General features: G+C 46.6%; 1 protein-coding gene and 1 pseudogene across 1 annotated transcript in view; both read right to left on the reverse strand.

Annotated features, from left to right (window-relative positions):
* Window positions 1–812: 812 nt before the first annotated feature.
* LOC121834874 lies at window positions 813–2,633 on the reverse strand (annotated as a pseudogene).
* Window positions 2,634–2,794: 161 nt separating this feature from the next.
* Window positions 2,795–27,723, reverse strand: part of LOC121046796 — a 56,474-nt gene continuing 31,545 nt past the window's right edge. Inside the window, exon 2 of the mRNA XM_042288775.1 lies at window positions 2,795–2,861. Coding sequence (XP_042144709.1) covers window positions 2,795–2,861 — 67 coding nt within the window. The remainder of the gene's footprint in view (window positions 2,862–27,723) is intronic.

Here is a 27,723-nt window from a genome sequence, read left to right on the forward strand (position 1 = left end):
AGGGTTACATTGATGGATTTTTCCTTCGGGGTCCAGTTGCACCGCGGGTTGTGCCGTTCGAAAGGCATCCCAGTCCGTAATGCGATGCTTCCTTATGCGGGTATTGCCTTGTCCTTTGAGCGGTACGACGACCTCCACGATGTAGTGATCACTGCCCAGCTCTTGGCCCGTGTTTCTCCATTCCGCTTCTCTCGATCCTCCGTCGGTTTTGACGAAGGTAAGATCCGGAGTGGTGTCTCTCGTAACCGATGTGCCGATCCTGGTGGGAAAGGCCGGATCCGTGATTAGGCTCAGTCCCACGTCGGTGGCATCTTGCATCAGCTCCCTCCCCTTGACCGTCGTTCTTTGGTAGCCCCAGTTTTGGTTTGGAGCGTTAAAGTCTCCGCACACTACGAGCGTATTGCTCCCCGCGACTCTGCTCGCCTTGTGGAATAGTGCCTTGAACTTCTGTTGTCCGTGAGACGGATTGCTGTAGACGTTCACCAGGAAAGTGATCTCCTTCCTCTTTCGGCCCGTGATTACTTCCACCGTGCAGTGTTCGATGGCGCTTCTGCCGATCAGTTCATGTTCCATGAAGGTGATCCCTTTCCTAACGAAGGTGCAGACCCCTCTGCCCTTGCCCTTGGACGTGTCCCTTGCGCTCGGCGGGCTATCGTGCGACCGGTAGCCCGGGAGTCTCGGCGTCTCTTCGCTGAGTGTTTCTTGAATCATTATGACGTCTGGTTTCCTCATCAGTTGCTGCAAGTGTTGCTCTAGCACCGCTCTCTTGCCGGTAAAGCCATTACAGTTCCAGTGCCAGACCAAAAGGTCTCTCACTGGCTGTGTGGTTGCTGCTGTACGTGCTCACTGGCTGTGTGGTTGCTGCTGTACGTCCATGATTGCTGCAGTTTGGCAATGATCTGTGCTTCCATACTTTGCATTTGTGCCTGTATGTGCGCCTGCAGCTGTGCTTGCATCTGCGTTATCATGTTCTGGATCGTGCTCTGTACGTTCGTTGCCATCTGCTGAACCGTTTACTCGAGCGCGGTGAGGCGTTCGTTGGTTACCTTGCTGGTCGCCTCAAGATGGTCGAGTCTGTCGTCCTGTTTTTCGATTCTCTCCGTTATCTTTCGCTCCTTGGCGCCCCCTATGGCTCTCCTCTTGGGAGCCGGTCCCGCCGCTTTCGTGGTTCTCGGGTCCACCTCGACCTCTGGTTCGTCCGCGGTCATGCCTTCTTGCTTCCTCTCTTGTGCGGGCTTCGACAGCTGCTGCTGCTGTTGCTGCTGTTTTGCGAATAATGTCGTTAGCTTCTCGTTGATTTCCTTGATGGTTGCGGCCTGTTCGGCGATTTTCCGCTTTAGCTTCTCGTTCTCGTCTCAGGGCTTTCACCACCCCGTTCTTTTCTTGGATCTTCTTCTCGGCGTTTTGCGCTGGTGTTTGTCTCTTCTCTGCCATGTTTACCTTGACTGCGTCGGCCCAGGCGGCTCTCTCCCTCGACTGCGACGGTCTGCGGCGGCTGGCGCTCCTGCCTCTCTTGCTGTGGTCCCTTTTGCGGCCGCTGTCGCGCTGCCTCAATTCCCCGCGGGGTCTCTCGACAGACGGCGCTCGCAGCGCAGGAAAGCTTTCCGGATACGGTTGTTGCTGCATGGCTTCCATCTTCCGTTCCCACTGCAGTTTCTTGACCACGTACGGTATCTTGTACTTGTTTCTGCATTCCCTCTCGCCCGTTGGATGCTGTCCCCCGCAGAGCCTGCACTTGGGCTTGCATTCGCGTTCGAGCCTCGCTGGGGTTCGCGACTCCGCAGCCGAAGCACACTCTGGTGTTGGGATCCGGGCATACGTCTCTTCTATGGCCGACCTTGCCGCATTGCTTGCACGCGTCAAAGTGCTTGCGGTAAAGCCCGCACCTGACTAATATCGAGGCATACTTAACGTAGTTCGGTACTTTCTGTCCTGCGAACAGTACTATCACCGTGGTTGTATTGCCGATTCTGTGCTCCTCCACCGCTAGGGGGTTGTACGGGTTCACGATGTTTTCGGCTATCTCCTCCGAGGTGTCATCTACGGCTATGCCTCGGATGACTCCCTTGACCGTGCCTTCCGGTGCCGTTCGGTAGGCGCTGACTTCGTATGTCCTGCCTCCTATGTTAAGGGCTTTGACCTTAGAGTACAGCGTGGCGCGCCTCTCGTCCGGGGTGCTGACCACGATGATGTTTTGCTGCGCGTTCGTGCAGATGATGTCTGCTTTGGCTTCTTCCTTCGTTACTCGAGCCGCCGTCATGACGACCGACATGATAACTGAAACCTCCGTTCTCCCTACGTTGAGACCGCCACGTGGTCTCATGACTATCTTGGTGTGTTCTTTCGGCATGTCTATCGGCATCCTCGCCGCTTTCGTTACCGAAGCTGCAACTCTCTTGGCAAAGCTAGCCCTCGTCTTGGGTCTAGACTGGCGATTAATGGCGGCGGACTCACCGTTTTCCTTGCCGGCCATAATCTGCTTGATGCGCTTGCCGCCGGTGGACCAGCCTTCGGCTTCTTCCTTCCGGTGTAATGTCCTCTCCGTGAACTTCGATGCACGTACGCCCACCGAAACTGCCGATGCTCAGCGTTGACGCCATGTTATCACCCATCGACGTGGCCACTTCCATTTCGGACGCCATCTTGGTCGTACTCGTCGCCGGGTTGGGCCCAACGGCCGGGCCCGTCGCTACCGGTGGCCGTACTTGTGGTAGGCCTACGTTAGGCTTACTGAAAAGTCCGCACCGCACCAGAGAAAGGTCCTCGTAAATCAAGAAAATCACGTACCGTTTGGTCAAAACTGGTACCGATCGATGCCCCGCACCTTCGCGCACACTTTGGTACCAGTTGTACCGGGGTAACTGTGAATTAACACGGCGCTAATTGGCATAAGAGCAGGATTCGATGAGAAGCCCGTCCACTTACTCGCACATCGTGGTCGTCCTCCTCTATTCAGGCTGTATTAGAACACAGCGTATTGAGCACCTATCGACAACACCGCTGAGTTCGCATCGCTGAACTTCTTGGTCGTCGTCTTTCCGTCTTCACTTGGCGCGCGAAGCCCACCCACCTTCAGCCCCGGGTTATCGATTATCGCCTCTATAGCATCCAAAGAATGCGACTCGCAGCACACTGACGCACGGTGACGACTTCGTCGCAGCAAAATGTGCCGCCAGCAACGCACAAGGAGAGCACTTGCTGTTCGGCGGTCACCATATGGGGCCCCTCGCGACGCCGCCAAAGCTTCCACGGCAAATGTCAGCACCAACGAGTGTCAGGCAGTATTCCCCGATTACGTCCCTGACGAACCTTGAACGGCGAACACATAAAAAAACGTAGCGATAGTCCGTGAAAGCTCGCTTTGGCCCGCCCCGTCCGCAAGCTTGAACGTCGGCATATTTATTGACTTTGGCAACTTTGGCTGCCCGACTACTACAAAGTTATCTCCATCGCCAAACTCAATCGTGACGACATTTTGACGTCACCCCGAACTTTATTATTTCACCAGCATAGCTCGAACTCCATCGGAATCCGTAGGGAAAAATTCAATCGCAACGTCACATCACGTGACCAAAAGGGCAGCCAATCAGCGACCGATTGAGTTAACTTCATCGTTGAGTTTGCGATCTAGCAGAGACAGACTGGTGTCCCGGCGCGCATCTGGGGTGATGTGGATGCGCTGCACTTGCGCAACGGGCAGTTAGGCCACTCCAATGCCGAGTGTTCGTCTGCTTCTTTTGAAGGGGTTGTGGTGACGTTAGAACGACGAGCTATGATTGGCTCTGATTGGAGGTACGTGGATAGACCTCAAAGCAAGCATGCCTCGCGGTCTACCCACTACCTTTCGATCCGAGTCAATCAGAGCTCTGCGTACTGACCTCACCCAAGCCCAGCAAAAGCAGCAGACGAACTGGCGTTCCGCATAGTGTGAAGGCCGTAACGCGTCTCCCACTGGTGTGCTTCGCGTCCTACTCCGCCCATGCATCAGAAGCAACAAATAGTGCCGCATTAAGCGGCGTTTCATGCTGTTGGATGTCGCGATCCTGGCAGTTGGTGCTCGAAGATCCCGAAAACATATTGGTGAACACCAAACTCGCAGTCGTCGCGGCGTCTCAACTCCTGGCTGCCCAAGTGTCCGTAAACTGCCGACCTAGAGGACGATCGGCAGCAGAACAGGCCCGTGCCGCGTCTACCTTCGCTGGTATGACACCTCCAGGACCCCGCCCGGTGAAAACGTGACACTACTGTGATGTCATCGGGCGGTGATTGAGAGTCCACTTTTTTTAACGCGCCAAATACACCAGTCGGAGATGCGTCCCTAATGCAGTAGAAAATCGAGTGAGGCGGCGTTCTTTACCCGACACTGTGAGCGCGAACATAAAATCGGCCCTTTTTTGCACTTTACTTCCAGACGGTCTTGCAGGGTACCCAAGTTTGCCTAATAGGTTAGCTCCCCACTTGAGCACTTCTGACATCATCAAAAACCGTAGTGCTCAATTTTTAACGTCCCCTAAGGAGAAGAACGTCTACACGTATGACGTTAGAATTATGATCAGCGAGTTTCTAATTAAAAGCACGCGTTAATATTTTAATAATTAAAAAGCTACAATTTTAAGGTAAATGTTTTACCTATTGCCACATTAGCCACCTATATTATGTCCTCCTGGACGTATAACTAACCTGACAAGATCATGTTAACGTTGCTTTCGTGGCTTTAAACAAAAATATTACAGTAAATCCTAAACAAAACATCCCGTGGAGGATGCTCAGTTCCACCAAAGAATGTACTCGACGTAAACTAGTTTGTGCAACACTGTTAAATGGGCACTTAAGTCATTTTTGAAAGTTCTTATAATGTTTAAAATGGCTTAGTCCCCAGAAATACCGAGTCCTATATTACAAAACAGCCTATTCATCTCAGGGCAATAGAAAAACATCTGGACTCTTTCTTTTCGCGGACTACATTGTGTGGACCAATGAAAGCCTTTCACTACGCGCGGATTCCGAATGAGTTTATAATAACTCGTTTCGAAGAGAGTCTGATAGGTACACATTCGGATAAGACTCCTCCTTTCTTCCGCGGGCGAAGTCATCACTCGCAACTCGCTGGCAAGCGTTCTTCGTCGACCACTTCACTCAGAAAAAAATTCTTCCCAAAAAGGGCTTGTCGCCATCTTTGAACACGCTCTTTAACGGGGAAATAAGCTACACACGGCTGTGGTTTTGGATTTGCTGGGATGCTTAGAGCGTCTAGATTGAGTTGTCACCACAAAAGGACGATCTCAGAATCGACTTCAGTGCCCTTTTAAGGTGCAACCCCACCCTTGGTTAGTGTGATTCTGAACCAATAGATGGCGGTGGGATCGCCTTCCAGGCCTGTACATCAATGCGAGAAATCGTGCATCGTGGCGCTTCGATACAGTAGGGCATATTTCTATGTTCTGAATTTGACATCCCTGGTCCCTGGCTTGTTCTTCTCTGCAAAAGCTTTCTTTGGAACGCGCACGGCTGCGCCAGTTCTCGTGCAAGGGGGCCAATTACCTACGCTCCGAGCTCACGTCTCAAGCAAATGTGGGCAGAACAAAACGCGAAAATCCTGAGCCAAATGGCGAGACACATGCATAACAAAACCACCGACGCCTTGAAAAATATAAAATTGCCCGTGCGCCGCTATTGGATATTTCAGAGGCCAATTACACATATTTCAATGTGATCTGATTTATATTGTCACGAATGAAAGGTGACGAGAGGACGAACTTTGAACTGAAAAATAAAGTTTTTATCGGCGAACTTGTGCCAAACAAAGTAAAGAAAGAGCGTCGAGGCCGGCAGCAGAAACCAGGCGGCGATTCGGCAGCGTAACAGAGAGCGAGAGCGAGACTGACTCGACAATGTCGCGGGCAGCTGCTTATCTACAGTGCGTCGCTATCTCGAAAGTTCGGCAAAGAAAGTTTGAGCGTCACGTGCACGGGGTGAGGATGAACTGGCTCTTTCGAGAACAAGAAATCAGGGCGAAAGTTAAGTCTGGTGCAAGAATGAACGCAAATCTTCTAGAAGTCCGTGACCGAGCGTTGCTTTCTCGGCTCTGTGGGCGGCAACAAGACGGGCCGGCCCTTTTGTCGTGCATGTATTTGGCTCTTCGTGGATCTCCAGGAAAACGTGATGACGTGATAGACATGGGTTTCCAAAATTCTAGCGTGAGAAATTAACTACCTAAAGTATCAAAACAAATTAACTATATTTTGGGCGGTCAGGTGTCTCATTTAGGTAGCTGGGCGTTTAGTTTGACCAAAACCACGAGGCTGGAAAACACAAAAAATGACACTCAGGTTTAGATGTTGAGTTTGGTAAACCCAAAGCAGGACTGGTGCGGGAGTCATAATAAAAAAAATGCCGAGGTTAATAATTCACTCACGGCAATAAATTATAATAATTAATTTTAATACGAATCCAGTGATAAATGCATGACTGGCCAGGCAAAGATTATGGGTCTGTGGATAGCGTTTGCACATAGATTAAGCAATGGACAGTCTGTCACAAAAAATTACAGGATTTTTTTTTATTGAAAGATTAAACTAGGCATCGCCAAACGCTCATTCTCCGCCCAAAGGTAGTGCTAGAGGTCACAACCAGATGTCAAAGTTTTAGCCCGATCCGATACCTTATTCAAAAGTTATAAGTGATTTTTTGAAAAGTTCAATGGGAAAATAACGGCCGACGTAGTTTTCGAATACATGGGGCTCTATGTCACCAGAAACCGAAAACGGGCAAAAACGGGCTTCATTTTCCCATTGAAATTTTCAGAAAATCACTTTAACTATTGAATAAGGTGTCCGTTCGGTATGAAACTTTTGAATCTGTTTGTGACCTGGCGCTACCCTTGGGCGGAGAATGAGCGTTAGGCGATGCGTAGTTTATTTTTGCTCTAAAAAAAAAAGAAAAAAAGCTCTGTAAATTTTTTTGTGGCATCCTGTACCAGTCTTAATTTGGTGATTTATGCGCGCAAGTAGTGGTGTGCATAAATAAAAAAGATGCAAACGGGTAGAGTATGATGTTGCATAAAGTGCAGTGTAAGCACGCACATGGTTCGCTGATTAAGGCTGAAACAGCGCTACATTTACGCTAGCGTTGAGCGTATCGAAAGTTAAGCGTGCATCAAAAGCTAAAGTTTGCACGCATATACTGCTCAGGTAGTAATGTTTGAATGTTCATAGTACTTTATTACCCTAAGATTTGGTGTAAGTTGTCTCCTGTTTGCTTGCAACAGAAAGAAGGAAACATTCTAACTCTGTGTTGATAGAAAAACCCCACCCGCTGACAAATACCAATCATCTCGGCGCCGATTATGAGTATTCACTGCATGCTAACGGTCGTGTGCTTAGAACGAGTTTTTCCCACGTGATTTTATACAATCGCAATTGTTTTTGACAAACAACGTTTACTCAGGCCAGCGGTCACATCTGAAGCTTATAAAATATTTTGTATTGATTGTGGCACCCGTGTCAAGTTGCATAGTTTTTTTTTTTCTTACAATCCGCGAAATAGATTGCTTCTGGGTTACCTTGGTCTCTAATGCATGTAGCACACAAAAAAGTACGAAATGAATAGTGGGAAACGAAAACAATAATGATAAACAAGCGTCCGTGTAATCACGCGAGAACTGAGGGCCTTGCACATATGCAGAAGGTAACTTTGTTTTACTAAATACATTACCAGTAGAGTATTTGATTTTATCGTGTGAGCGAAGCGGAACATAAAAGTGCGAGCATACTGCCCTGAACTACACTTCCAGTGAAAAAGCACACCATCCAAAGCATCGAGCTCGCTTTTATAGCTTTTGGTACGCTCAAACCTTTCCAGACAAAATTATAATCAATTCTATTATTTCAATTATTTTTATTAGGTGCGCCTATGTGTATGTTTTGTTGTTGTTGTCGTTGTTATTTTTTTTTGTCTCTTGCGTTCACGTGCCATTTTCTTAGTTATATAATATTTTCCAGTGGTCCGACAACTATAGTCTGTTTCATAAGTAAGAGCCGCATAATCAAAGATGTAGAAAAAAAAAGAACGCGAACACGCGAACACACATTAAAGTGCAATGTAACGGGGCATTCAGAATTATTCGTTAGTTTTTTAGAGAGCAGGAGTTTCGTAGGGCGACATTGTTACCCGTTGAAGATTATAAAAAGTGCTGTACAACTGTTAGCTCGGGGTCTTTAACGTGCATTACGCAGTATATGTGGTACACGATCGCACGACGGTAGGATGCAGATGGGCGACTGAACCTAGGGTCCCGGCTAAAGCCCCTTGGTAAAAGCGTTTTTTACAAGTACCGCCAACCTTTGTTGTGGAAACGCGCAAGACACGTGCCACGAGTGGGTGCTCCACGGCCATTCTCTTTCAAGGCCCAGTCATTTTAGTGCTGCGCCGCCATTTGCCTCCAAGGGCCGCTCGAGAGACGGGCCTCGTGCACTGGCACGTTTGAGGTTACATGAAAGACCTGCGCAAACGGCATCGAGGGGATTTAGTCCCTACAGGTTTTGCAGCGTGACCTCCGTGCCCTGAAAGGAGTTCGCGCTCGAGCATTTCTCCACGTGCTCTGCTCTGCGGTGCCACAACACACTCGGTCAACGATCCCCCACTGCACTTGGTTTAGCTAAAGCCCCTTCATGTTTCAAAAGTAGCGCAAGCTTCGTCGATGCACGAGGCACGTGCAACTTGCAGCTCTTGGGAAGATCACGGCGGCACAGCGCAGCACTGAGCTAGATTTCGGACGCCATGAATTTCCCAGAAGTGGCGCGCGGCACGTGCCTCTAGCATTTCCACAACAATGAATGGCGCCACTTTTCCCAGGATGGAGGGGCTTTAGGTTTAGCCTGTGAGGTAAACCAATTGAGCTACGCTTAGAATATAGGCGCTTGTCCTCCCGATATTGTTGTGGGCGCCGCCATCTTGTTGGTTAGTAACAAATCAAACGCAATGGCTGATCGTCATGATTCAAAAGTGCGACTTCCTCAGCATTCGGTGTCAGGTAGTTCACGTAATATTGCTTTGCTTTTTCTCGAACTGTTTAAATATTTGTGGAGGACGGAAAAGTGTTTCCTGTGATTTCAGATAAAGTTTCAGATAACTGACAACCGTCATTTTAAGCACCGAGATGTGCATGAAGCGTAGCTTATTTAGTGGCTCTAGTTTAGCCCTATAGCGGCGAGATGTTTTGGTGGCGCCCTTCTACGGTTCCCCCTTGTGACGTCATAACCTTGCAAACAAGTTCGATGCATGGTGTTTGTAAATAGCATGGTGGAAGCTTGAAATCATTGCGCTCTCAAAGGAACACTGCCAACACCGTCAAAATTAAAGTTCTTTCATTCCTTTTATTTCCGTCGATGATAGGTGGTCTATTAAAAGCTTTTCTGACGTCATAGTCACCTTTCGGCCAATCGTGGAAGGCCGACCACAGCGACGCTTTCGGTCGCTCACGTCGCCAATAGGCACAGAAAGAGAACGAACAGCTTAACTTCGCGCTCTTGGCGATGCTTCAGTGGCTTCATCAGCCCGTAGCGTTTGCTGCGCTCTGAACTAAGTATCTCACAAGCCAAACCAACAAAAATTACTTCACACGCCCTAATAAAAAAAAAATGCGGGTTTATTTTGACTAACTGGATATCTTTTTACGTGCAACCGAAATCTCAGATTGGCCTCCGTCGGATTGTGGGCACCTCGGCTGATATTTAAATACGACAAATATAGATTCATGGGCCAGTGCGTTAGCTCAGAGACACCGAGACGATTTAATGATTTGTGTTTTGTTTTATTATTATTGCTACTTAAGAGCCACTGAGGTGGTTTTTGAAACAAAATATAGTCGAACCATTCCGACAAGCATAGTTTGATTGCGAAAATGATTTTTGCAAGTGATAAAAACATTAAAATGTTTTCGCATACGTGGCGGAATCTAAAATGGCAGAATGCATTTCATGGCGCCCATTTCATTTGGATCGCGACCGGCATGTGAACCGACGCACAGTAGAACGCGCGAAAAGGAGCTGTGGTGCACCCGCAGTCTCGCGCTTGTAGTTCTTACATCTCTGGCTCTCTCACTGCGAGCATCCAGGCATCTGACACGCTGACATCTGGCGCTTTTTCTGTCTTTCCCGTGGCGTTCCAAGCGGCACACGACGGAAAATGCACATCAAGCTCTTCTTGAACACGTGTCGCCATCTGTATTTTATAATAAGAAAATACAATTTGCCGTAACTGAATGGGAAAAGTTTCAGGTCTTATAACATTATTGACGTGTAATATATCAATATGAAAGTTCTGGAAATTGTAATATCGAAGGATGCTTTATAATTTAATGTCTCGTTATTTCGATTAGTTGACGTGATTCCGTTTTTACAGCGCCATAAAAAAGTACAATTTTAAAATTTATTTTTGATTTTAAAATATAAATTATCTGTACAATTCGTTGCTTACTTTTTTACTTTATTACATTCAACCGAACGCTCACATAAAATATCGTGGACAATGGGACGTTATAACTCGAGAAATAAATTTTTCATTATTGGAGACTGTGGTCTATTAAAAGCTAAATAAATGACTAACCACTTAAAATAATCGTAATATCGAGACATTTAAGAATCGTTGAAAAACAGCTCTTTAATTTGACATTAACTTTATAAATGTAAGATACATAGAAAGAAAGTCATAAGCCGTCAAAAAAGCATGAAAACGTTATGCACGGTGGGGTTGCACCTTAAGGCTAGCGTAGCTTTTGCAGTGCTCAGTCCCTGTCAGGCTTTGAATGATATTGCTTCTGGCTTAGCTGACGAGCATATATTATTTGCTGGAGATTTAAATCTTCCTGAACTAAAATAGTGTGGTGATGGCACCATTGTACCAACCGGGGCTGTTTATGATGAATTCAATGATATTCAGACAGCTTATGGTTTCGAGCAATTTATTCAGATTCCAACTAGAGGCAAAATTGTATCGGACCTATTGTTGTGTAACAAAGATATTGTTCATGATGTAGCCGTCCTCCAAGGAATTAGCGATTACAAGATAGTCACTGCCAGTTTGACGTTCCCTCAGCTTTTCTGTGCCCAGGATACTGTCAGGAAAGGCTACATGTATGATAGAGGGAATTTTGAAGCTATAAAGAAAGGGCTGTCTGAATCTTCGGGGATTTCGAGCGTTTTGCTTTAGAAATGGTGTAGACGCTATAAGAAAATCTTTCAAAAATTGTTTGTTGAAATAAATAGAAAAATATGTTCCCGTTAAAATAATACGTGCAAAAGAAATGAATGAAAAGTCTTCGATGACAGTTGTGAAAAAGGTGATAAAAAAAAACGCTGATGTGGTTATCAAATTTATGAACTGGACCCATGCATATCGGCAGCCGCAGAACTCGAGAAACTCGACGTAACCTATAAGGAAGTTATTACCGCTGCAAAACCCGAGCATTAGGATCAACTGTCTGATGGCATGCGACTTCGTATCAAAGAATTCTGGAAATGCCTCAAAAAGGCGCCAATGGAGAATATGGTAATTCCAAAAATATTATATCTCGGGGAGTTAATTAAAGAATGTTCCAAGACGTCAAGTTGTTTTAATACAAAATTTCTGTCTAATCCTGCCTCTAACATAAAAAAAAAAATCAATGTCGCCCCATTTCGATGAAAAATGTTTGAATCGAATCGCTCTTTTCTCGTCAGTAAGGAGGGGATAAAGTGCGTAGATGAGTTTGATATAACAAAACTGTAGGCCTCATGATTTGTCGTCCAGAGTTTTAAAATTGTGCTAATTTCTTGCGTCTCGCAAGGTAGAAATTATTGTTTAGTAAATCCCTAGAACAAAGCGTGCTCCTGGGTCAGTGGAAGGTGGCGTGCGTAGCGCCAATCCATAAGCACGGATCAAAACACAAAGTGAAATATCATCGCCCCATCTCATTGAGCTGAATATGTTGCAAGATTTTAGAGCATATTATTTACACAAATGTTACGAGGCATTTTAATACAAATAGTTATTTCTCTTTTACCCAGCATGGTTTTAGAAAGGGCCTCTCATGTGCCACACAGCTCATAGATCTTTATTATGACTTGGTTTCAGCGGCTGAGGGCGGAGAAAAAACGCACGCCATCTTTCTTGATTTGAGCAAGGCTTTCGGTAAAGGGTTTCTCCCTTTGCTGCTACACAAACTGAGCTTCCTTAGCCTTGTTGGAAATGTATACTGTTGGATAGAAATTAACCTCTCTGGGAGAAATCAGTGTTCCGTCATAACTGGTGCCAGCTTAGAATTTTTTTAAGTGACTCCTGGATTGCCACAGGGGTCAGTGCTTGGGGCCTCCTTTGTTTCTCGCGTTTATTAATAATATATCATCGACCATTAACTCCTTCATAAAGCTGTTTGCGGACGATTGTGTTCTGTACAGTAGGGTTGACAGTGTTAGTGATTCGGCTGTTTTGCAGTTGGCTCTGGATAGAATATCGAATTGATGCAGGATTTTGGAGTTAGGCTAGAATGTAAATAAGTGTGTGCAAGTCATTTCTGAGAGGAAACGTAACCCTGTCCCATCATTAACAGGCATTAATGAAAGCAAATACACAGTAATACCTAACTATATTTCCAATCGTGTGTATCATTTCAGAAAGATGAGGGAAATTTTCTGTAGAACAGATTATAAGAAGTTTTCATTTTTTCACACACAATCGCTCAGGGGAACCTGTTACCGGGACGTTTTTTTTTTTATTAATGGCGACGTCATTTACCTCAGGAAACGGTCTCGATTTTTAATGTTGTCATTTACTTTTTAACGTTTATGTGTGCTCTTTCTTGACATCCGAGGCTCTATAATCAAGTGTTCAGAATGTTTAGTTTTTTTTGTTTTTTTTTCTTATTGAGCGTATTAATCCATGGACTGTACCTGCTATTAGCGGCGAGATGTTTCGGTGGCGCCCTCGTTCGGTTACCTTTCGTGACGTCATTGCCTTGTGAACAACAAGTGCAATGGTGTTTGTAATGGGCATGGTGGAAGCCTGAAATTATAGCGCTCTCAAAGCAACACTGCCAACACCGTCAAAATTGAAGTTCTTACATTCCTCTTATTTCCGTCGATGAGAAATCCTTTGCTGACGTCATTGTCAGCATTCGGCTAATCGTGGCAGGCAGGCTCTGGTGGCAGGCCGACCACAGCGACGCTTTCGATTACTCACGTCGCCAATAATGCCGAAATTTCGGCGCTGCAGGTTTTTGTGTGTGTGTGCGTGTGTGTGAATAAGAGAAAGCTAGTTGTGCGAGCGCATGCGTGTGATACGCAAGACGATGACGTGCTCTTAAAGCAGTGCGGGGCTGGAGCACCATAAAAGCTACGCTAGCCGTGACAATCTAACACAAAATTGTTTTTTAAAGAATTAATACTTCGGCTTATCGGTATTGATTATGGCGGATGTCGGAGTGTGAGTGCAAAGTGATAAATAGGCAATGAGTTTCCTACGCTTGCCTGTATTGTTTCCCTTGAAGCGCAATCAAGGCTAAAAATATAAGCGCGTGCATGGGGCCCCGAAAAGTGTTTCCATGGACTGCAAGAGCGCGCATGCTTGGCCGGGGCGCTGAAAACCTGGAGCTCGCTTTTGTAGCTTCTGCCACGCTCCCACTTCAGGCTGCGGCCACCCTAGCGGCTCCGCCGCCCAGCTGCCTGATTACGGGGCAAAGGTGGCCAACCTTCCCGCGTGGCGGCGCAGTCAAGCCGGCCTCGCGCACATCGCGCGCGCCGCATTGATAAGGCGGATCGGAGCCGGCACCATAGAGTAATATACACAAGGTAAAGAGCGGACACCGCCATAGGCCCCAGCGGCCCAGATAGACCAGTGACAGGTAGCGCTCCTAGGGGGCGGTATTAAGTAGAATCTGATTCCGTTTCCGGTCAAGTTAGTTTCGGTTTCGATTTGGGCGTTTTTGCTCCGGTTCTCCAATACCCTTCTCTCTCTCTTTCCTCCCCGCCTCGCTCATCTCTCGGGAGCACCTTGACTCCCGAAGCCGCTGTTTTTTTTTTTTTTTTTTTTAAATACTGACGCACTTTTGCTTTATTTTTTACGATAGAGTTTGTAAAAAATGTGTAAAAAATATTTCAACTTATTTCACAAAGCAGAAGTGTATGTTTCTTGTTCTTTTTCTATTGTAAAGCATTGAAGTTACACAATCGCCGCATTGAATCCTGGCTGGTGGAACATTTTGGGGTCAACAACAGTAAGTGGTTCGAACAGATTTTATTGGACCACATTCATGTATACATGATTTACTTTAGAAGCTCTGTATGTTTTATACGAAAGAGATCGATACTCACAAAAATAAATGAATATGAAGGACTTCGGCATATCGCACACTTCGTAATACATTCTTAGCAGAACCAAGTTAACAAAACCTTTCCACGGACAACATGCTGTATGATACATTCACTTTCACGCCGACTCGGGTACGGGAAGTAAGTGCAAAAATAAATAAGACATCGCTATCATTACCAGTCTTAAGGGTATAATAACAGTGCGAAGCACACGCCGGATGGTACAAATTCCCGATTTCCGGCAAATATAAAAAAAACACCAATTTGCATAGCCTCAAACTCACTGCGGGGGAGCCATTACCAAACAATGAGAACTCTATTCGAAATCTGACAAGATTCAACGTCCCTAAACATTCCCCGAAATTGTTCAGAAAAGAAATATGGCTTCAGAAAAAAGTGGCTGAAGAACTATGGACAGTGGATACAAAAGTGGATTCATTTTCTTTTTAAATATTTTTAGCCTCTATACACTATTTTCTATCGAAATTTTGTAGAACGTGGACAAATATTTTTGTTAGGGAGCCGTGATACACATTCGCTGGAAAAAGGGGAAACAAATATTTGGAGAGCAAGCTGCACCGCCCACTTAATAAGTACTTTTTGTTTTGGTTTGGCAACCACCTCTGTTAATACACTATTAACAGTTAAACCTGTCTCGTTCTTGCTAGCAACTGAAGAGTGCAACCGAACTTTCTCTAAATTCCAATTAAGCAATCAAACTTGTCAACACAAGCGTATTCTGCAAAACAATTTTAAAAACCCTTTGTGGTACTCCTCTGGGCAAAGGCTAAAACCACCCAGACCTCAAAGTGTGCTATACAAGGCAGCACACACTCCTCGGACATGTGTCACACTCTCTATTATTGGAAGAAAGTGATTTTCTAGTTGTTGAATGAAATGAAAGGTAGCTTGTGATGGTACTACTAAGTTCCCGAAGAATTTTCCAGGCACGTGGTATGCTTTAGGAACAAGACAGTGCTGGTGAGGCCTGGTCAAGTTATTAGACTCATCCGATAGCAGCTGTGAACAGCCACAGCTGTAAGTTGTCTGTTCAAGCAAAAGCTTGATCAAATAGCCTCAAATGTAATAAAAAAAAGTGGACGAGTCATCGATTATGTTAGACCTGATGTCTGATGCCAGCTCAGAAATATCCTCTAGTGGCGGGAAGTTATCAATTGGAAGACATTCCACAATGTCTGAAATTAAACTTTGATGGTGCGAAGATATTTGCAACTCCTTTAGGAGGTCAGCCTTGTCATCCTCTACGTCTTCATTGTCCGACAGTTTGAACAGTTTCTTTATCCGGAGGTGTTTTAATCCTGAGGTGAACTGATGCACATTTGGGTTTGTGTAGCAGCCCAGCATTTGTCGTATATAGCTCCAAAAACGTTCTCAAGTGTGTCTTGCTGCAGGCGTCGTGTAAGTAAGAACTTAAAGTCATGGCTGCTTGAAAGCTCATCCCAGAGCATGAGGACACTTTTTATAGTAACTTGCTACCCAATGATGGCTTATGGCTGCCTCCTACTTTGGAACTGCCATGCTGAAATCCATCCGAGTTACTGGTGGAGAAAATCAAGTATTTCAGATTCTCCCTTCAGAATGGCATGGCGCAACTTCTGTCCTGTGTTCTTGAATTTTTTAGCTATTTAGACAATCAAAAAGTATGCACATCCTATCACAGAAATAGGCTGTAGCCATGACTGCCTCAGGAAGATCCTTGGCATAAACAACGGATATGATTGCAAGAAAGAGTGAGGCACTCAGTACCTGTGGGGCACAATTTTCTTCCATGTTACAGAAAGGTTCTTGAAAAAATGTGTCTCTCAGTAAGTTTCGGAGCCAATTGCAAGCTCATCTTATGGATAGAACAATAAAGTTCAACAACAGAAGACCACTCAATGATCTCATTTCCAATGCAAAGTTTGTGTGCTTGGAGATTTCTCTTGGTTGTTTTGGGAAGGTGCGGAACATCAAAGACAAAGTAAACGTGTTCGTTGTCAACTTCAAAAAATGGCTTATCATCACACACACCAAGCTTACGTTTGAAGCTCCCTAATTTTTACTGTGAAGCCAACAGTCTTAAAGGGGTGATGGACTGATATTTGTATTTTGCTGAAATACCGCTTAGGACGAATCCCTGACGTTAATGATCTGTGAAATACCCGTTCGTTTTCACCACACGCAATTGAAGTCGCAGAAAAAAAAAATAAAGAAAAGCGAGCAGAGTTCACCCTCTCAACTCGCAGCCAGAACAAGTGGCTCCGTGATCTGGAGCCGATTATATGCCGCCGATGTTGATCATAGCCATGCGCTTGAGTTGGCATGGCACAGGACACGCGCTGAGTTCCAGACACAGTTATAGTTCGGCTGTTATCGTCATTGCAGCGATTGGACACAGGACACTACCCGAATGTTTCTCGAGCTATTGATTATCACGAGCCCAAATCGAGTGTCCACGTACGCCATGCTCGGGTCCAATCTATGAGCCGTACTCAAATATCGTCACTGGGTGGTACTGCTACCACCCAGCTACGTCATCAGGTTTTTCGAAGGAGAGATTGAATGAAAACACTCGGTTTTGTCCTCAAAATTACAGCGCAACAAAGGAGTTTCTTGGTCAGTGGCGGTGCGAGTATCCTTCAGTCCCACTAGTGCCACTAGTCCCACTAGCTCGTGTAAAGTGAAAAACATTCCAATTGACTATCATTGCACCTCCCCTTTAAGCTCCCGAATGAGAGAAATGAGGAGACTGCGTTAAACAGAAGACGTTGTTGAAGTGTGCACAACAGTGTATGCGGAGCTAAACGCACCTCCTGGAAATTTCAGACAGCATAACAACCAAGGCTCTATCTGCAATGCTAGAGGTTCGTTCAACACCGTCATCTGTGAACCCATGGAGAATGTCGTGTGCAGGGTCGTAAGTTACATTCTTTTTCTAAAACAATCTTATCGAAAATCAACATGCACACACATTCAAGTGCAGCCAGAAAGCCCGGCAGAAACAACAGCGCGAGAAGCTGGAACCGATCGGCTCCACGAATTCACGCCGAGCATGCGAGCACGCGGGCGGTCATGCGTCACCTTGATTGATGCAAAGTCGACCGAACATGACGCAGCAGAAAGCACAGATGGACGGCACGCACGGCACAGACGAACGACGCAGGGACGAGCAGAGGCGACGGCGTGCAGGCAGGCAGGCCATGGCAGGCGCCATTCATCACGTGGTTTTTGTGACGTAATCAATTTAAACTATTTAGTCGTTTTAAGTACTTTAAACAATTTTAAAGCATTGCCATTTAAAAAATAAATACTTTTCACAAAAAAAGTTTTAATTAATTTTAACCAAATTACAGAAAAGCGCCACGTAGCGGAGGGTATTAAACGCACTATCTGGGCCGCGAATCGGCTCCTGTGTCCTCTCTTTACGTTTACTATATTACTCTATGGCGGCACCCAGTCAGTCGCGGCCATGGTGTAAGATACACTCTTTCGATGAGTACACGGCGGGGCTGAACGTGCGGCGCGAGGAATCAGATAGTGTTCGTTTGACGGGCATCCGAAAGGCTGCGTTATTCAGCAGCCACCGTGACCGCGGCTGACAGTGTCGCCGGCGGCCAAACGACGGAACTGTGTGACAGCGAAAAAAATGAACTCGTTGCCATGACACCCCGGTACACCGTGGTCTTTCTGCACGAGCGACAACCTCGCTGGAGCTCTGCGCGTGTGAAGCATGAGGCGGCACGAGCCGTCTTTGCCGTGCCCACGGGCCGACGAGTCATCTGCCGGCGCCGCTTGAAACCATAGTGAGAGAAAGAGAGAGAGTGAAAAGCGAACTTTATCTGCACTGCGCGAGGAGCGCGCTGTCCTGACCTGAAGAGTATTATCTTACACCGTGGTCGCGGCATAGACTCAAGCGCCGCCGGTAACGATGTTAATATATTGATCGTCTCGTCCATGTCCAATTAAATGTAGTTTCTTGTTGTTGAAACCGCTTGCTCCGTGTTATTCCTCCGGGTCGGGTAAGCACAAGGCAAACCGACCAAAGGGAAACGGAGGATAATTCACCTTAATTAGCATGCATTCCGCGTGGATATGTTTGTGCCTATTTTCTGAATGCGCTATAACGGTAGTTACAACTCACACAATACAATTTTTCCCTGCACACATCTCTGAAAGCTCGAACACATCAAAATTACTGGCAGTTTTTTTTTAATTTTTTCATTTGGAAAGCATAAGGATATAAGCATCAAGCTTATATCTTCAAACATGGCGGTAGTAAGACTACGATGAAAGGTTATATTTGCTTCTACAGTCGACGAGAGCGTGACAAACACATGGCCGGGCTTATTGTGATCCCACTGCTTGCTTCAAGTACTGTTGTTGGTCGCTCTTACCGGCGCATAGTCTCATTAGCTGCGAAGCGAAAAGAAAAAACCCGGGAGTTCCCGCGTCCTGCGCCTCTTAAAGGGGGCAGTAGATGATGTTGCAACTTCTTACCTCCTCAGCTTCAATCATTAACTCAAAAGCTAAGCGTGAAATCAGGTGTCCGTGACGCATTTGGGCACGGGTGACATGACTCCAAGCGTCCACCCTGCCTTTTAAGCAGACCAGGAAACTTGTCACTCGCAGGTGGTGATAAGTATCGTCACGGAACTGATTGGCCACGGACGCGATTGTTGATTGTAAAGCGCATACGCCCGAGTGATGCAGTGTTCGTGTTCGATGCGTGAACTGCATATAGTCCACCGCCGTACTTCGCGTACCGCGGATGCATCGCAGTGAAAAGGCCGACAGCTTTTCAAGAAACCAAAGTACAAAATAGACGGTACACTTTTCAGATTTTTATACCGAAAAGCGAGCTTTCGGCGAGATTCGGCTGGGAGATCATACCACAGCAAACATGATGCGATTATATCGAACAACGTGTCAAACCCTTCCCTCCTGCTGACGAAATCTGGGGTTGAATTTCTAAAATCCGAGTTAAACCCACCTCTCTGACTTGCACTTGGCGTTTTTTACCTCCCCTAATCTCCCCTTTTCCTCCAGGGCACAGTCGGCTCCTCGCTGTGGAAATTTTACTCGTCTGTTGCTAGTTGAAAGATGGGGTTGTGTTGTCCCAGTGTTAATTGTTTCATTCTATCTTCATTTACCACTTGAACCAACACGCTCTTCTCCCAAGCAGAGCTTTTGACTTTCTTCTGACTCGCTAAACGATACGTAAGGAGTAAAATCCCAATCTAATATAATTTGCCCCAAGCCAAAAGTTCAAGACCGCTTTGTGCTGATAAATCTAGAGACGTTTTTTGTTTCCTGTCCTTCTCAGTCGCGCGGGTTCTGTATCTGGTAGGCGGGACGAGAGAATAATGTGTGGTGACAGAGCATCAAAGAAAAGGATGTCCACCGAATGCGGGTGCGCGGGGCTAAAAGACAACAAGCGCTTGACGGTGATATAAAGAATAGTCTTGGCCCGAGCTTTGTCGTGTTCGGTTCTTTTCCTTGCTTCGCCACTACACCGGTGACCCTCGAATTATGGCCACGAACACGCAAAAAACGGATTGTACGGGTGAGCCTCCCCATACCGTCAACCACTACGCTGTACGCCTCCCGCCAATCTGGCCACAGCACCCGGGAATCTGGTTTCTACAGGTAGAAGCCCGATTCGGCGTTTTAACGTCACGTCACAAACGACCCGTTTCGGCCACCTGGTAGCTGCCCTTCCCAACGAAGTAGCATTGGAAGTCTATGACATTCTTTCAAATCCGCCCACCGCTGCACCGTACGACACGCTGAAAGCGGCAATCCTAGAACGAACGACGGTTTCGGAACGTAAGCGCCTGCAGCAGCTGTTGCCAGCAGAAGAGCTTGGAGATCGGCGACCTTCACAGTTACTTCGTCACATGCAGGCCCTTCTTGGCGAGCGCGGAGCGACGTTTAATACAACATTACTAAAATAACTTTTTCTACAACGACTTCCTTCCACTGTCCAGATGCTGCTTACCACGGCAGCAGATTTAACCCTGCCCGCTCTGGCACTGCACGCCGACAAAATCATAGAGGTTGCGCCACCACAGGCATCTGTGCACAACTCGAACGCGCATCAGCTCTCTGAACCACAACAGCAGAGATTCGCCTCCTCTGAAGAAATGACGGTCCTTCGGGAGGAAGTCAAGAACCTGTCCACACTCGTCGCAAGCTCCCTTGCTCGTCATTCAGGGCCATCCCGTAACTCGTCCCGATCTGCTCGATCTCCTAGCCGATCATCACAATCGCGACGTTTTTCCCCTTCGAGGAGCCAGTCTCCCGACGTTCAACCTTGCTGGTACCATCGCAAATTTGGTTCCAGAGCAGAACGCTGCACGCAGCCTTGTGGATGGTCGGGAAACGAAACCAGAGAACACTAGCGGCGACGAGTGCTCCTCCAAAACCTTCTGACAGTCACCTGTTTTTCCTCAAAGACGGACTTTCAAATGTTCGGTTTCTCATCGATACAGGGGCCGAGGTCAGCATTGTTCCTTCGCAAACCGCTGACAAAGGCTCCCCTCCCATCGGTTACCTACGAGCAGTAAACGGTAGCAGCATCCCGGTATACAGGAGATCTCTTGCTGTCGAACTAGGCATTCGGCGAACATTTCGTTGGGTATTTCTCGTTGCACCAGTCAACCATGCCATCCTGGGTGCGGACTTCTTATCCCATTTCACACTTTTGGTTGACATGGCACACAAGAAACTCATTGATTCTACCACCGGACTCTCCGTAATGGGCAAGCCTACAACCATCTCCTCTTTTGCCTTCTCGATCAAATGCTACGTACCCAAGCCGTACACAGGTCTTATCAAAGAATTCCCGATTTTGACTGCCTCTCCTAACTGGACCAAACCTGCCACGCATGACGTTGTACACCGTATTGCCGCCCGCGGTTAACCTACTCATGCAGTTCCCCGGCGATTATCCCCTGAGAAACTTCGCATCGCCAGGCAAGAATTCGAACATATGTTGGAAATGGGAATCGTTAGGTTATCCTCAAACTGTTGGTCCTCGCCCCTCCACGTGGTTCCCAAGAAAACCGGCGACTGGAGGCCTTGCGGGGATTACCGTGCTTTAAATTTGGCCACGCTCCCTGACCGCTACTCATTGCCCAACATTCAAGACTTTACTGTTAACCTAAGAGGATCTACTATCTTTTCGAAAATAGACCTCCCGAAAGCATACCATCAAATTCCTGTAGCCACAGAAGACATCTCCAAGACCGCCATAACGACACCATTTGGCCTGTTTGAGTTCACTCGCATGCCATTTGGGTTAAGAAATGCCGCACAAAATTTTCAGAGATTTATCGACGTTGTAACACGGGGACTGACGTTTGTTTTCGCGTACGTCGACGATATTCTTGTCGCAAGCACATCACCAGAGGAGCATCTCTATCATCTCCGGCTTGTGTTCGAACGCCTTCGAGACTACAACCTCATCATAAACGTGGACAAGTGTGAGTTCGGAGTTCCTTCGTTAGATTTTTTAGGACAGATGGTGGACAAACAAGGCATTAGACCACTGACGACGAAAGTCAAGGCTATCTCTGAGTTTCCTCGCCCTGAATCCCTCCGCCAACTGCGTCGTTTTCTGGGGTTGGTAAACTTCTACCGCCATTTTATACCACATTGCGCGACCATCCTCCGAACTCTTGAAGCAATGCTCACGCAATCCAAGTCTCCAGCAGCTGCACTCTCTTGGAATCAAGAGGCCGACAACGCTTTCTCCGCTGCCAAGAATAGTTTAGCCCAAGCGACACTGTTGGAGCATCCCGAGCACGATGCTCTTACAAGCATCATGGTAGACGCTTCCGGAGTTGCCGTCGGCGCTGTGGTGCAGCAGTACCTTGGTGAAGCATGGAAACCGCTTGGTTTTTTCTCAAAGAAATTAACCAGCACCGAGCAACGGTACAGCCCTTTTGGGCGAGAGCTCTTAACTACCTACCTGGCTGTGAAACAGTTCCGATATTTTTTAGAAAGGCGCGAATTCATCATCTTCATGGACCACAAGCCGTTGACTCATGCTTTCCAAGCTGCCAGAAACAGCTACTCTTCAAGAAAGGTCAGGCACTTTGCTTTTTTGGCAGAATATTCCACGGACATACGACATGTCAAAGGCACGCAAAATATCCCCGCAGACACGCTTAGTCGCATTGCTTCAGTCAACGCCTCTGATTTGTCGTGGGAAACGTTCGCTAGACTGCAGCAACAGGACGAAGAGCTCAGGGACCTACGCCACTCCTCAACCTCCCAACAGCTCACGGACGTTCCACATTTTTCGTCAGACATCACCATTGTATGTGACACTTCCACAAGCAGGCAACGCCCCTTCGTCTCTGCCGAATTACGCCGACGAGTTTTCGACTCTCTTCATTCTCTCGCTCACCCTGGAATTCGAGCATCTCAAAAACTGATCACGGAACGATACGTCTGGCCGGGCATGAAAAGCTATGTCCAACAGTGGGCAAGAGCATGTTCGCCGTGCCAGCGAGCAAAAACACATCGGCACACTTTAACTCCACTTGTAAAGTTCCTGCCTCCCGACAGCCGTTTTGAAAAAGTTCACATTGATCTCGTCTGACCTCTACCACCCTGCAAAGGCTACCGATACCTCCTCACGATTGTTGACCGCTTCACTCGTTGGCCGGAAGCAACACCAATTCAGGATATCACAGCCGAGACTGTTGCATCAGCTTTCATCCAAACCTGGGTCGCGCGCTTCGGAACACCTATCGAGATCGTCCCAGACAGGGGACGACAGTTTGAATCGGCCCTTTTCAGATGCCTCTCTGAACTACTAGGAACCACACACATACGAACAACTGCCTATCATCCGCAAGTCAATGGACTTGTTGAGAGATTTCACCGTCAACTGAAAGCTTCCATCATGGCTCACCAAAATCCAACTTGTTGGTTGGAACTCCTTCCTATCATTCTTCTTGGTGTTCGTGCTGCTGTCAAAGAAGACCTAGCTTGTTGCCCAGCCCAAATCGTCTACGGCACTTCACTTCGTTTGCCGGCCGAGTTAGCAACGCCCTTGCACCCTACAGCAGCACCTCCCAAGATCGAGACATACGTCGAGAGACTACAAAACATCTTCAGAGAGATCAGGCCAATACCCACCCGGGCAAAAGCGACAACCAAACCATTTATCAGCAAAGACCTTCGTGAAACAACACATGTTTTTCTCAGGACATACGCGGTACGACGCTCTCTTCAGCCACCCTACACCGGACCACATCTGGTCCCGGCGAGAAATGAAAGAAAGTTTACCATCAAGATTAACGGACGAGAAGAAGTGGTTGCCATGGACCGCCTCAAACCGGCCTACCTTGACGCAATCCCAACATTGTGTTTAGAGGCCGAAAAACAGTGCTCATTGAGGCAGGCAGCTTCCGGCTAGTCATCGACTCTTCCTCCACGACTTCTACACAAAACGGTTCATTGGAGCGACTCCGTCTCTGGGGAGGGGAGTCCTGTGGTGACAGAGCATCAAAGAAAAGGATGTCCACCGAATGCGGGTGCGGGGGGCTAAAAGGCAACAAGCGCGTGACAGTGATATAAAGAATAGTCTTGGCCCGAGCTTCGCCACTACAAATGAAAATATTTTAACCTAGAATGTGCGAAAAAAAAAATAGGTGAGGCACAACAAAAATCTGTGACAATCACGCATTTTTCGTGAACACCTTCCAGCGGCGTGGAAAGATCACAACGATGTTTTACCGCATACCAGAAGTGACGGCATTCAAGATGGCTGCGCCCTTGTGGAAAAGGTGTATGGGCTACGCTTTTGTTGCCTCGAGCCCCTTGCTTGGCTGCGCGGATGCAAGTTTTATTTAATGACCATAGCAGTGTTTGGTTCCTACAAACTCTTTCCGCAGCAGCTTCTGGCGTGTCAAATTTCACCAGCAATTCGGTGCGTTTTTTTTTTTTTTTTACTTTTAACAATTTGCACTGTGACAGCGAAGCAAAAATATAGATTTTTTTTATTCCCGCAACGACGGGCCACAAATCAATAATTTGCGATACGCCAGTGACGCAGCATATTTCTCCTCGAGTGAAAAGCAAAAAAAAATTATTAAGTTCGATACCTTCCGGAAAATGATAACTAAGATGCGTCCGCGCGGGTCGCACTATCCCGAGAACGGCGATTGTCAATGAGCAATTTATTTTTCTTACACAAAGAGGACAATAAGTGGCAGACGCTCGAAGTGCCATGAGCGTCTGGACGGAGACCTCCCCTGCCTGCTCCGCGACTCAGTCGAGACGCGCGGGAGAGAACGGAGAGGTAGCGCAGCTTCCCTTCCGGACGCCAACTGCAGTTCGTGCTTTTGCCGCTGAGTGAAGAGGGCACAACCCTCTTTCAATGGAGTTCCTCGAAGGGTGTTCCTCGTGTCCTGGCTACGACGGCCCCTTTTACCACGCAGGTGTGTCTCGAGAGCGCCTCGGCCAAGTTCGAGCTCATTCCCGACGTGCGGGTGAGGCGTGCCATAGCCTACGGCATCAACTCTGCCGCAATGTACGAGAGCAACGATACCATCATCTGGAAAGTAAGTGCTCATACCAAATACAATACAGTTTAACAAAGGGGGGGGGGGGGGGGGGGCGTGACATTGTGAAGTGCATCTTATTTTCGCCACCAATGAGGTGGTAGCCTTGGAACACTAAAAAAAAAAGTTTTAACACGAGCCAGGCCCTCTGTTTCTAAAGCTAACCGTTGGCACAAAACGTTCCACCATAGCCTCCTCTATACGGAGAAAGCCTGGCACATCGACGACGGAGCCAGAGGGCGCGCGGCCACAGGAAAAAGGAGAGGAGGAGCGCGCCGAACGGGGACCAATTCGCGTCTCCAGCTCGACGCTCGCCCTTCCGCGGCGAAAAGGGGAAGCACTCTAGTGAGGGTCCCTCGATTCTCCTGCTCAGCGGACATGGCGGAGCTGCTCGCGATCATAGCTCGCGAAATGTTGTTTCCGAATGCAAACCACACTCTTCACAGTCCCAACGTATAGACCTTTTCATCCTCCTCCGCATGGGCGCTGCCATCTTGGGATCACGTGACGCTGCAGCCATTAGGTTGCTTCAACTTGCTCCTCCGCTCTCCCCTCCGCACCTTGGCGGATGCGTTCTATTCGTGTTTTTCGTTGCGTTTCACTGCGCTTTCTGGCCTTGCTTCGGAAACTGTAGTCCGATATGTCTACTCGACGACTAAAGCATCGCGAGAATTTAAAGGTTCTTATGTTAACTGTGGTTTGTTTAGTAATAGTAACGGAACATTCCCAGTAAGAAGCGCGTATAATTATATCCCACATTTAAGATCGGAAGGCGTCAAGAATAGTCAGCGCAAGGAGACTATCGTTATTTCCTGAAAGTATCGTTCTTTGTATTCATAACATATCGAAAACAGTTGCTTTTGATTATGTAAAAAAACTCGCGGAGGAGATGGACAACGAATGTTTAACTTGTATTTTATCTGACGCTAGAAGTAATGGTACGTCAACATCAGGCGGATTGTTTGTTCATAATATCACACCTACATGTTGATCAGGTTCTCAATCTTTTTTTGCGACATGAATATTCGGTTGGTCGGTTTACCTATGAAGTTTAAGAAATTGTATACCGTGCTCGCCTTCATTTCGACAGTCATTTAAGTGATTTATTGATTATATTTAGATAATCAGTGTCATCCACTCAATTTATTTTAACACAAAGGTTGGGACTTGCCGCGTAAGAAACTGCCACAGACACTTAACGGTAGCGAGTTTTAGAATAGCGTGCACAAAGAAATAACGCCGTTTCTATTTGCAAATCCAAAACGCGGTTTGGGTTCGGCGCATGCTCAATAACGACGACGCTTTTTTTTTCTTTTTTTTTTGCGTACGCGGTTTTAGTTTCAGTGCGTATCTAAAATCCGCAATATTTTACGCAAAAAAAAAGAGCCGTTTGCATAATAATTTTTTTTTAGTCCAGGATTGTCGATGGTGCATAGAGGTTTACTTTTAATGGCTGGCGACGCCAAAATTTAGAGAGCGAATCTGTTCAAAAAAATTAATATTTGTTCACACAGGTTCGTAAAGTGGTGCCTACCGCTAGAATTCAGCCAAATTATCCGAGGCATTTCTCTTCCTGAAACCTTTAATTTTATTTGGCCACTTTAACGGAAGACAAATGCCAGATTTAATTTGACGGGCCTGTCACTTATATCTTGAGTAAGCAAATGTTCATATAAAAATAATTTATTTTCTAGGGCCAATATCGCGAAATGCTGCTTATGAGTACTTTAGCAGGGTTGACAATTTAAGAAACTTTCTACTCAGCATGTCAAAGCACGCTCGAGTACTGAATTAAAAAAATAAATAGGCCGAGACGATGCTACTTCTTTATACCATTTATCTGCGTCACTACACGAAAGGTTTTATTCTGCGAAGTTCACTAAAGGTTGGGTGCCCACGAAACCGAACAGTGAGTAGTAAACTCGCGAGTTCATCTGCTCTGGCCGATTCAGCACATTGCTGATCAAGCTGTCGATATGCTTATTTATATTCACATGTTAGTCTCTTCATTATATTGTTTTGCTGGAAACTGGTGTCATCGGGTACGGCTGTATACGATGGTAATTTCCCCTGTACACCAGTCAGGCGTTTCGCAACCGACCATAATCAGCTACATCAAAATTTGTAAAATCAAAATACTCCAGAAGGAATAATGTGGAAATTCATGGTATCACTAAAAAAGACAACGAAAATCTTTTGGAAGTTATTCAACACTTATCTGGCAAACTGCAGCTGCCGTGTCCGGCACCTGAAAGCATAGAAGCGGTCCACAGATTGGGCCAAAAAGAGGGTAAAATAGCACCCATCATTGTTCGCTTCAAAGACAAGGCGGTTAGGGACCTCTGGCTCTCTAAAAGAAGAGTGCTTAAAAATGAACAGGTGTTCATTAATGAAAATCTAACGAAGTATCTAAGACAACTTTTGTGGAAAACTAGGCAGTATGCAAAAGAGAAGGAGTACAAGTTTGTATGGGTTAGTAATGGAAAAATTTTTGTCCGGGAAAAAGAAGGCTCGGCTGTGATTCGTGTAGAAAATGAACATGACTTGTCTAAATTACGTTAAAAATAGCGAATTCATATTCATCATTTTATGACTGGGACCTTAGTACCCAGAGCAGGTTGGCAGATATAGACGGTGGAAGGGTGGAACTTAACCTGTTGCACATAAATGTTAGAAGCATACAAAAGCACTGGGACCAATTAAATGTATATTTGCAAAATAGACTAGCAGGCTTGGATATATTAATTTTAACAGAAGTAAATATTGACTCAACAATGGTAAGTTCTTTCAATTTGACCGGGTTT

The sequence above is a fragment of the Ixodes scapularis genome, unplaced genomic scaffold (genome assembly GCF_016920785.2).
Source record: "Ixodes scapularis isolate PalLabHiFi unplaced genomic scaffold, ASM1692078v2 PGA_scaffold10__122_contigs__length_95168666, whole genome shotgun sequence".
Classification (NCBI taxonomy): Eukaryota; Metazoa; Arthropoda; class Arachnida; order Ixodida; family Ixodidae; genus Ixodes; species Ixodes scapularis.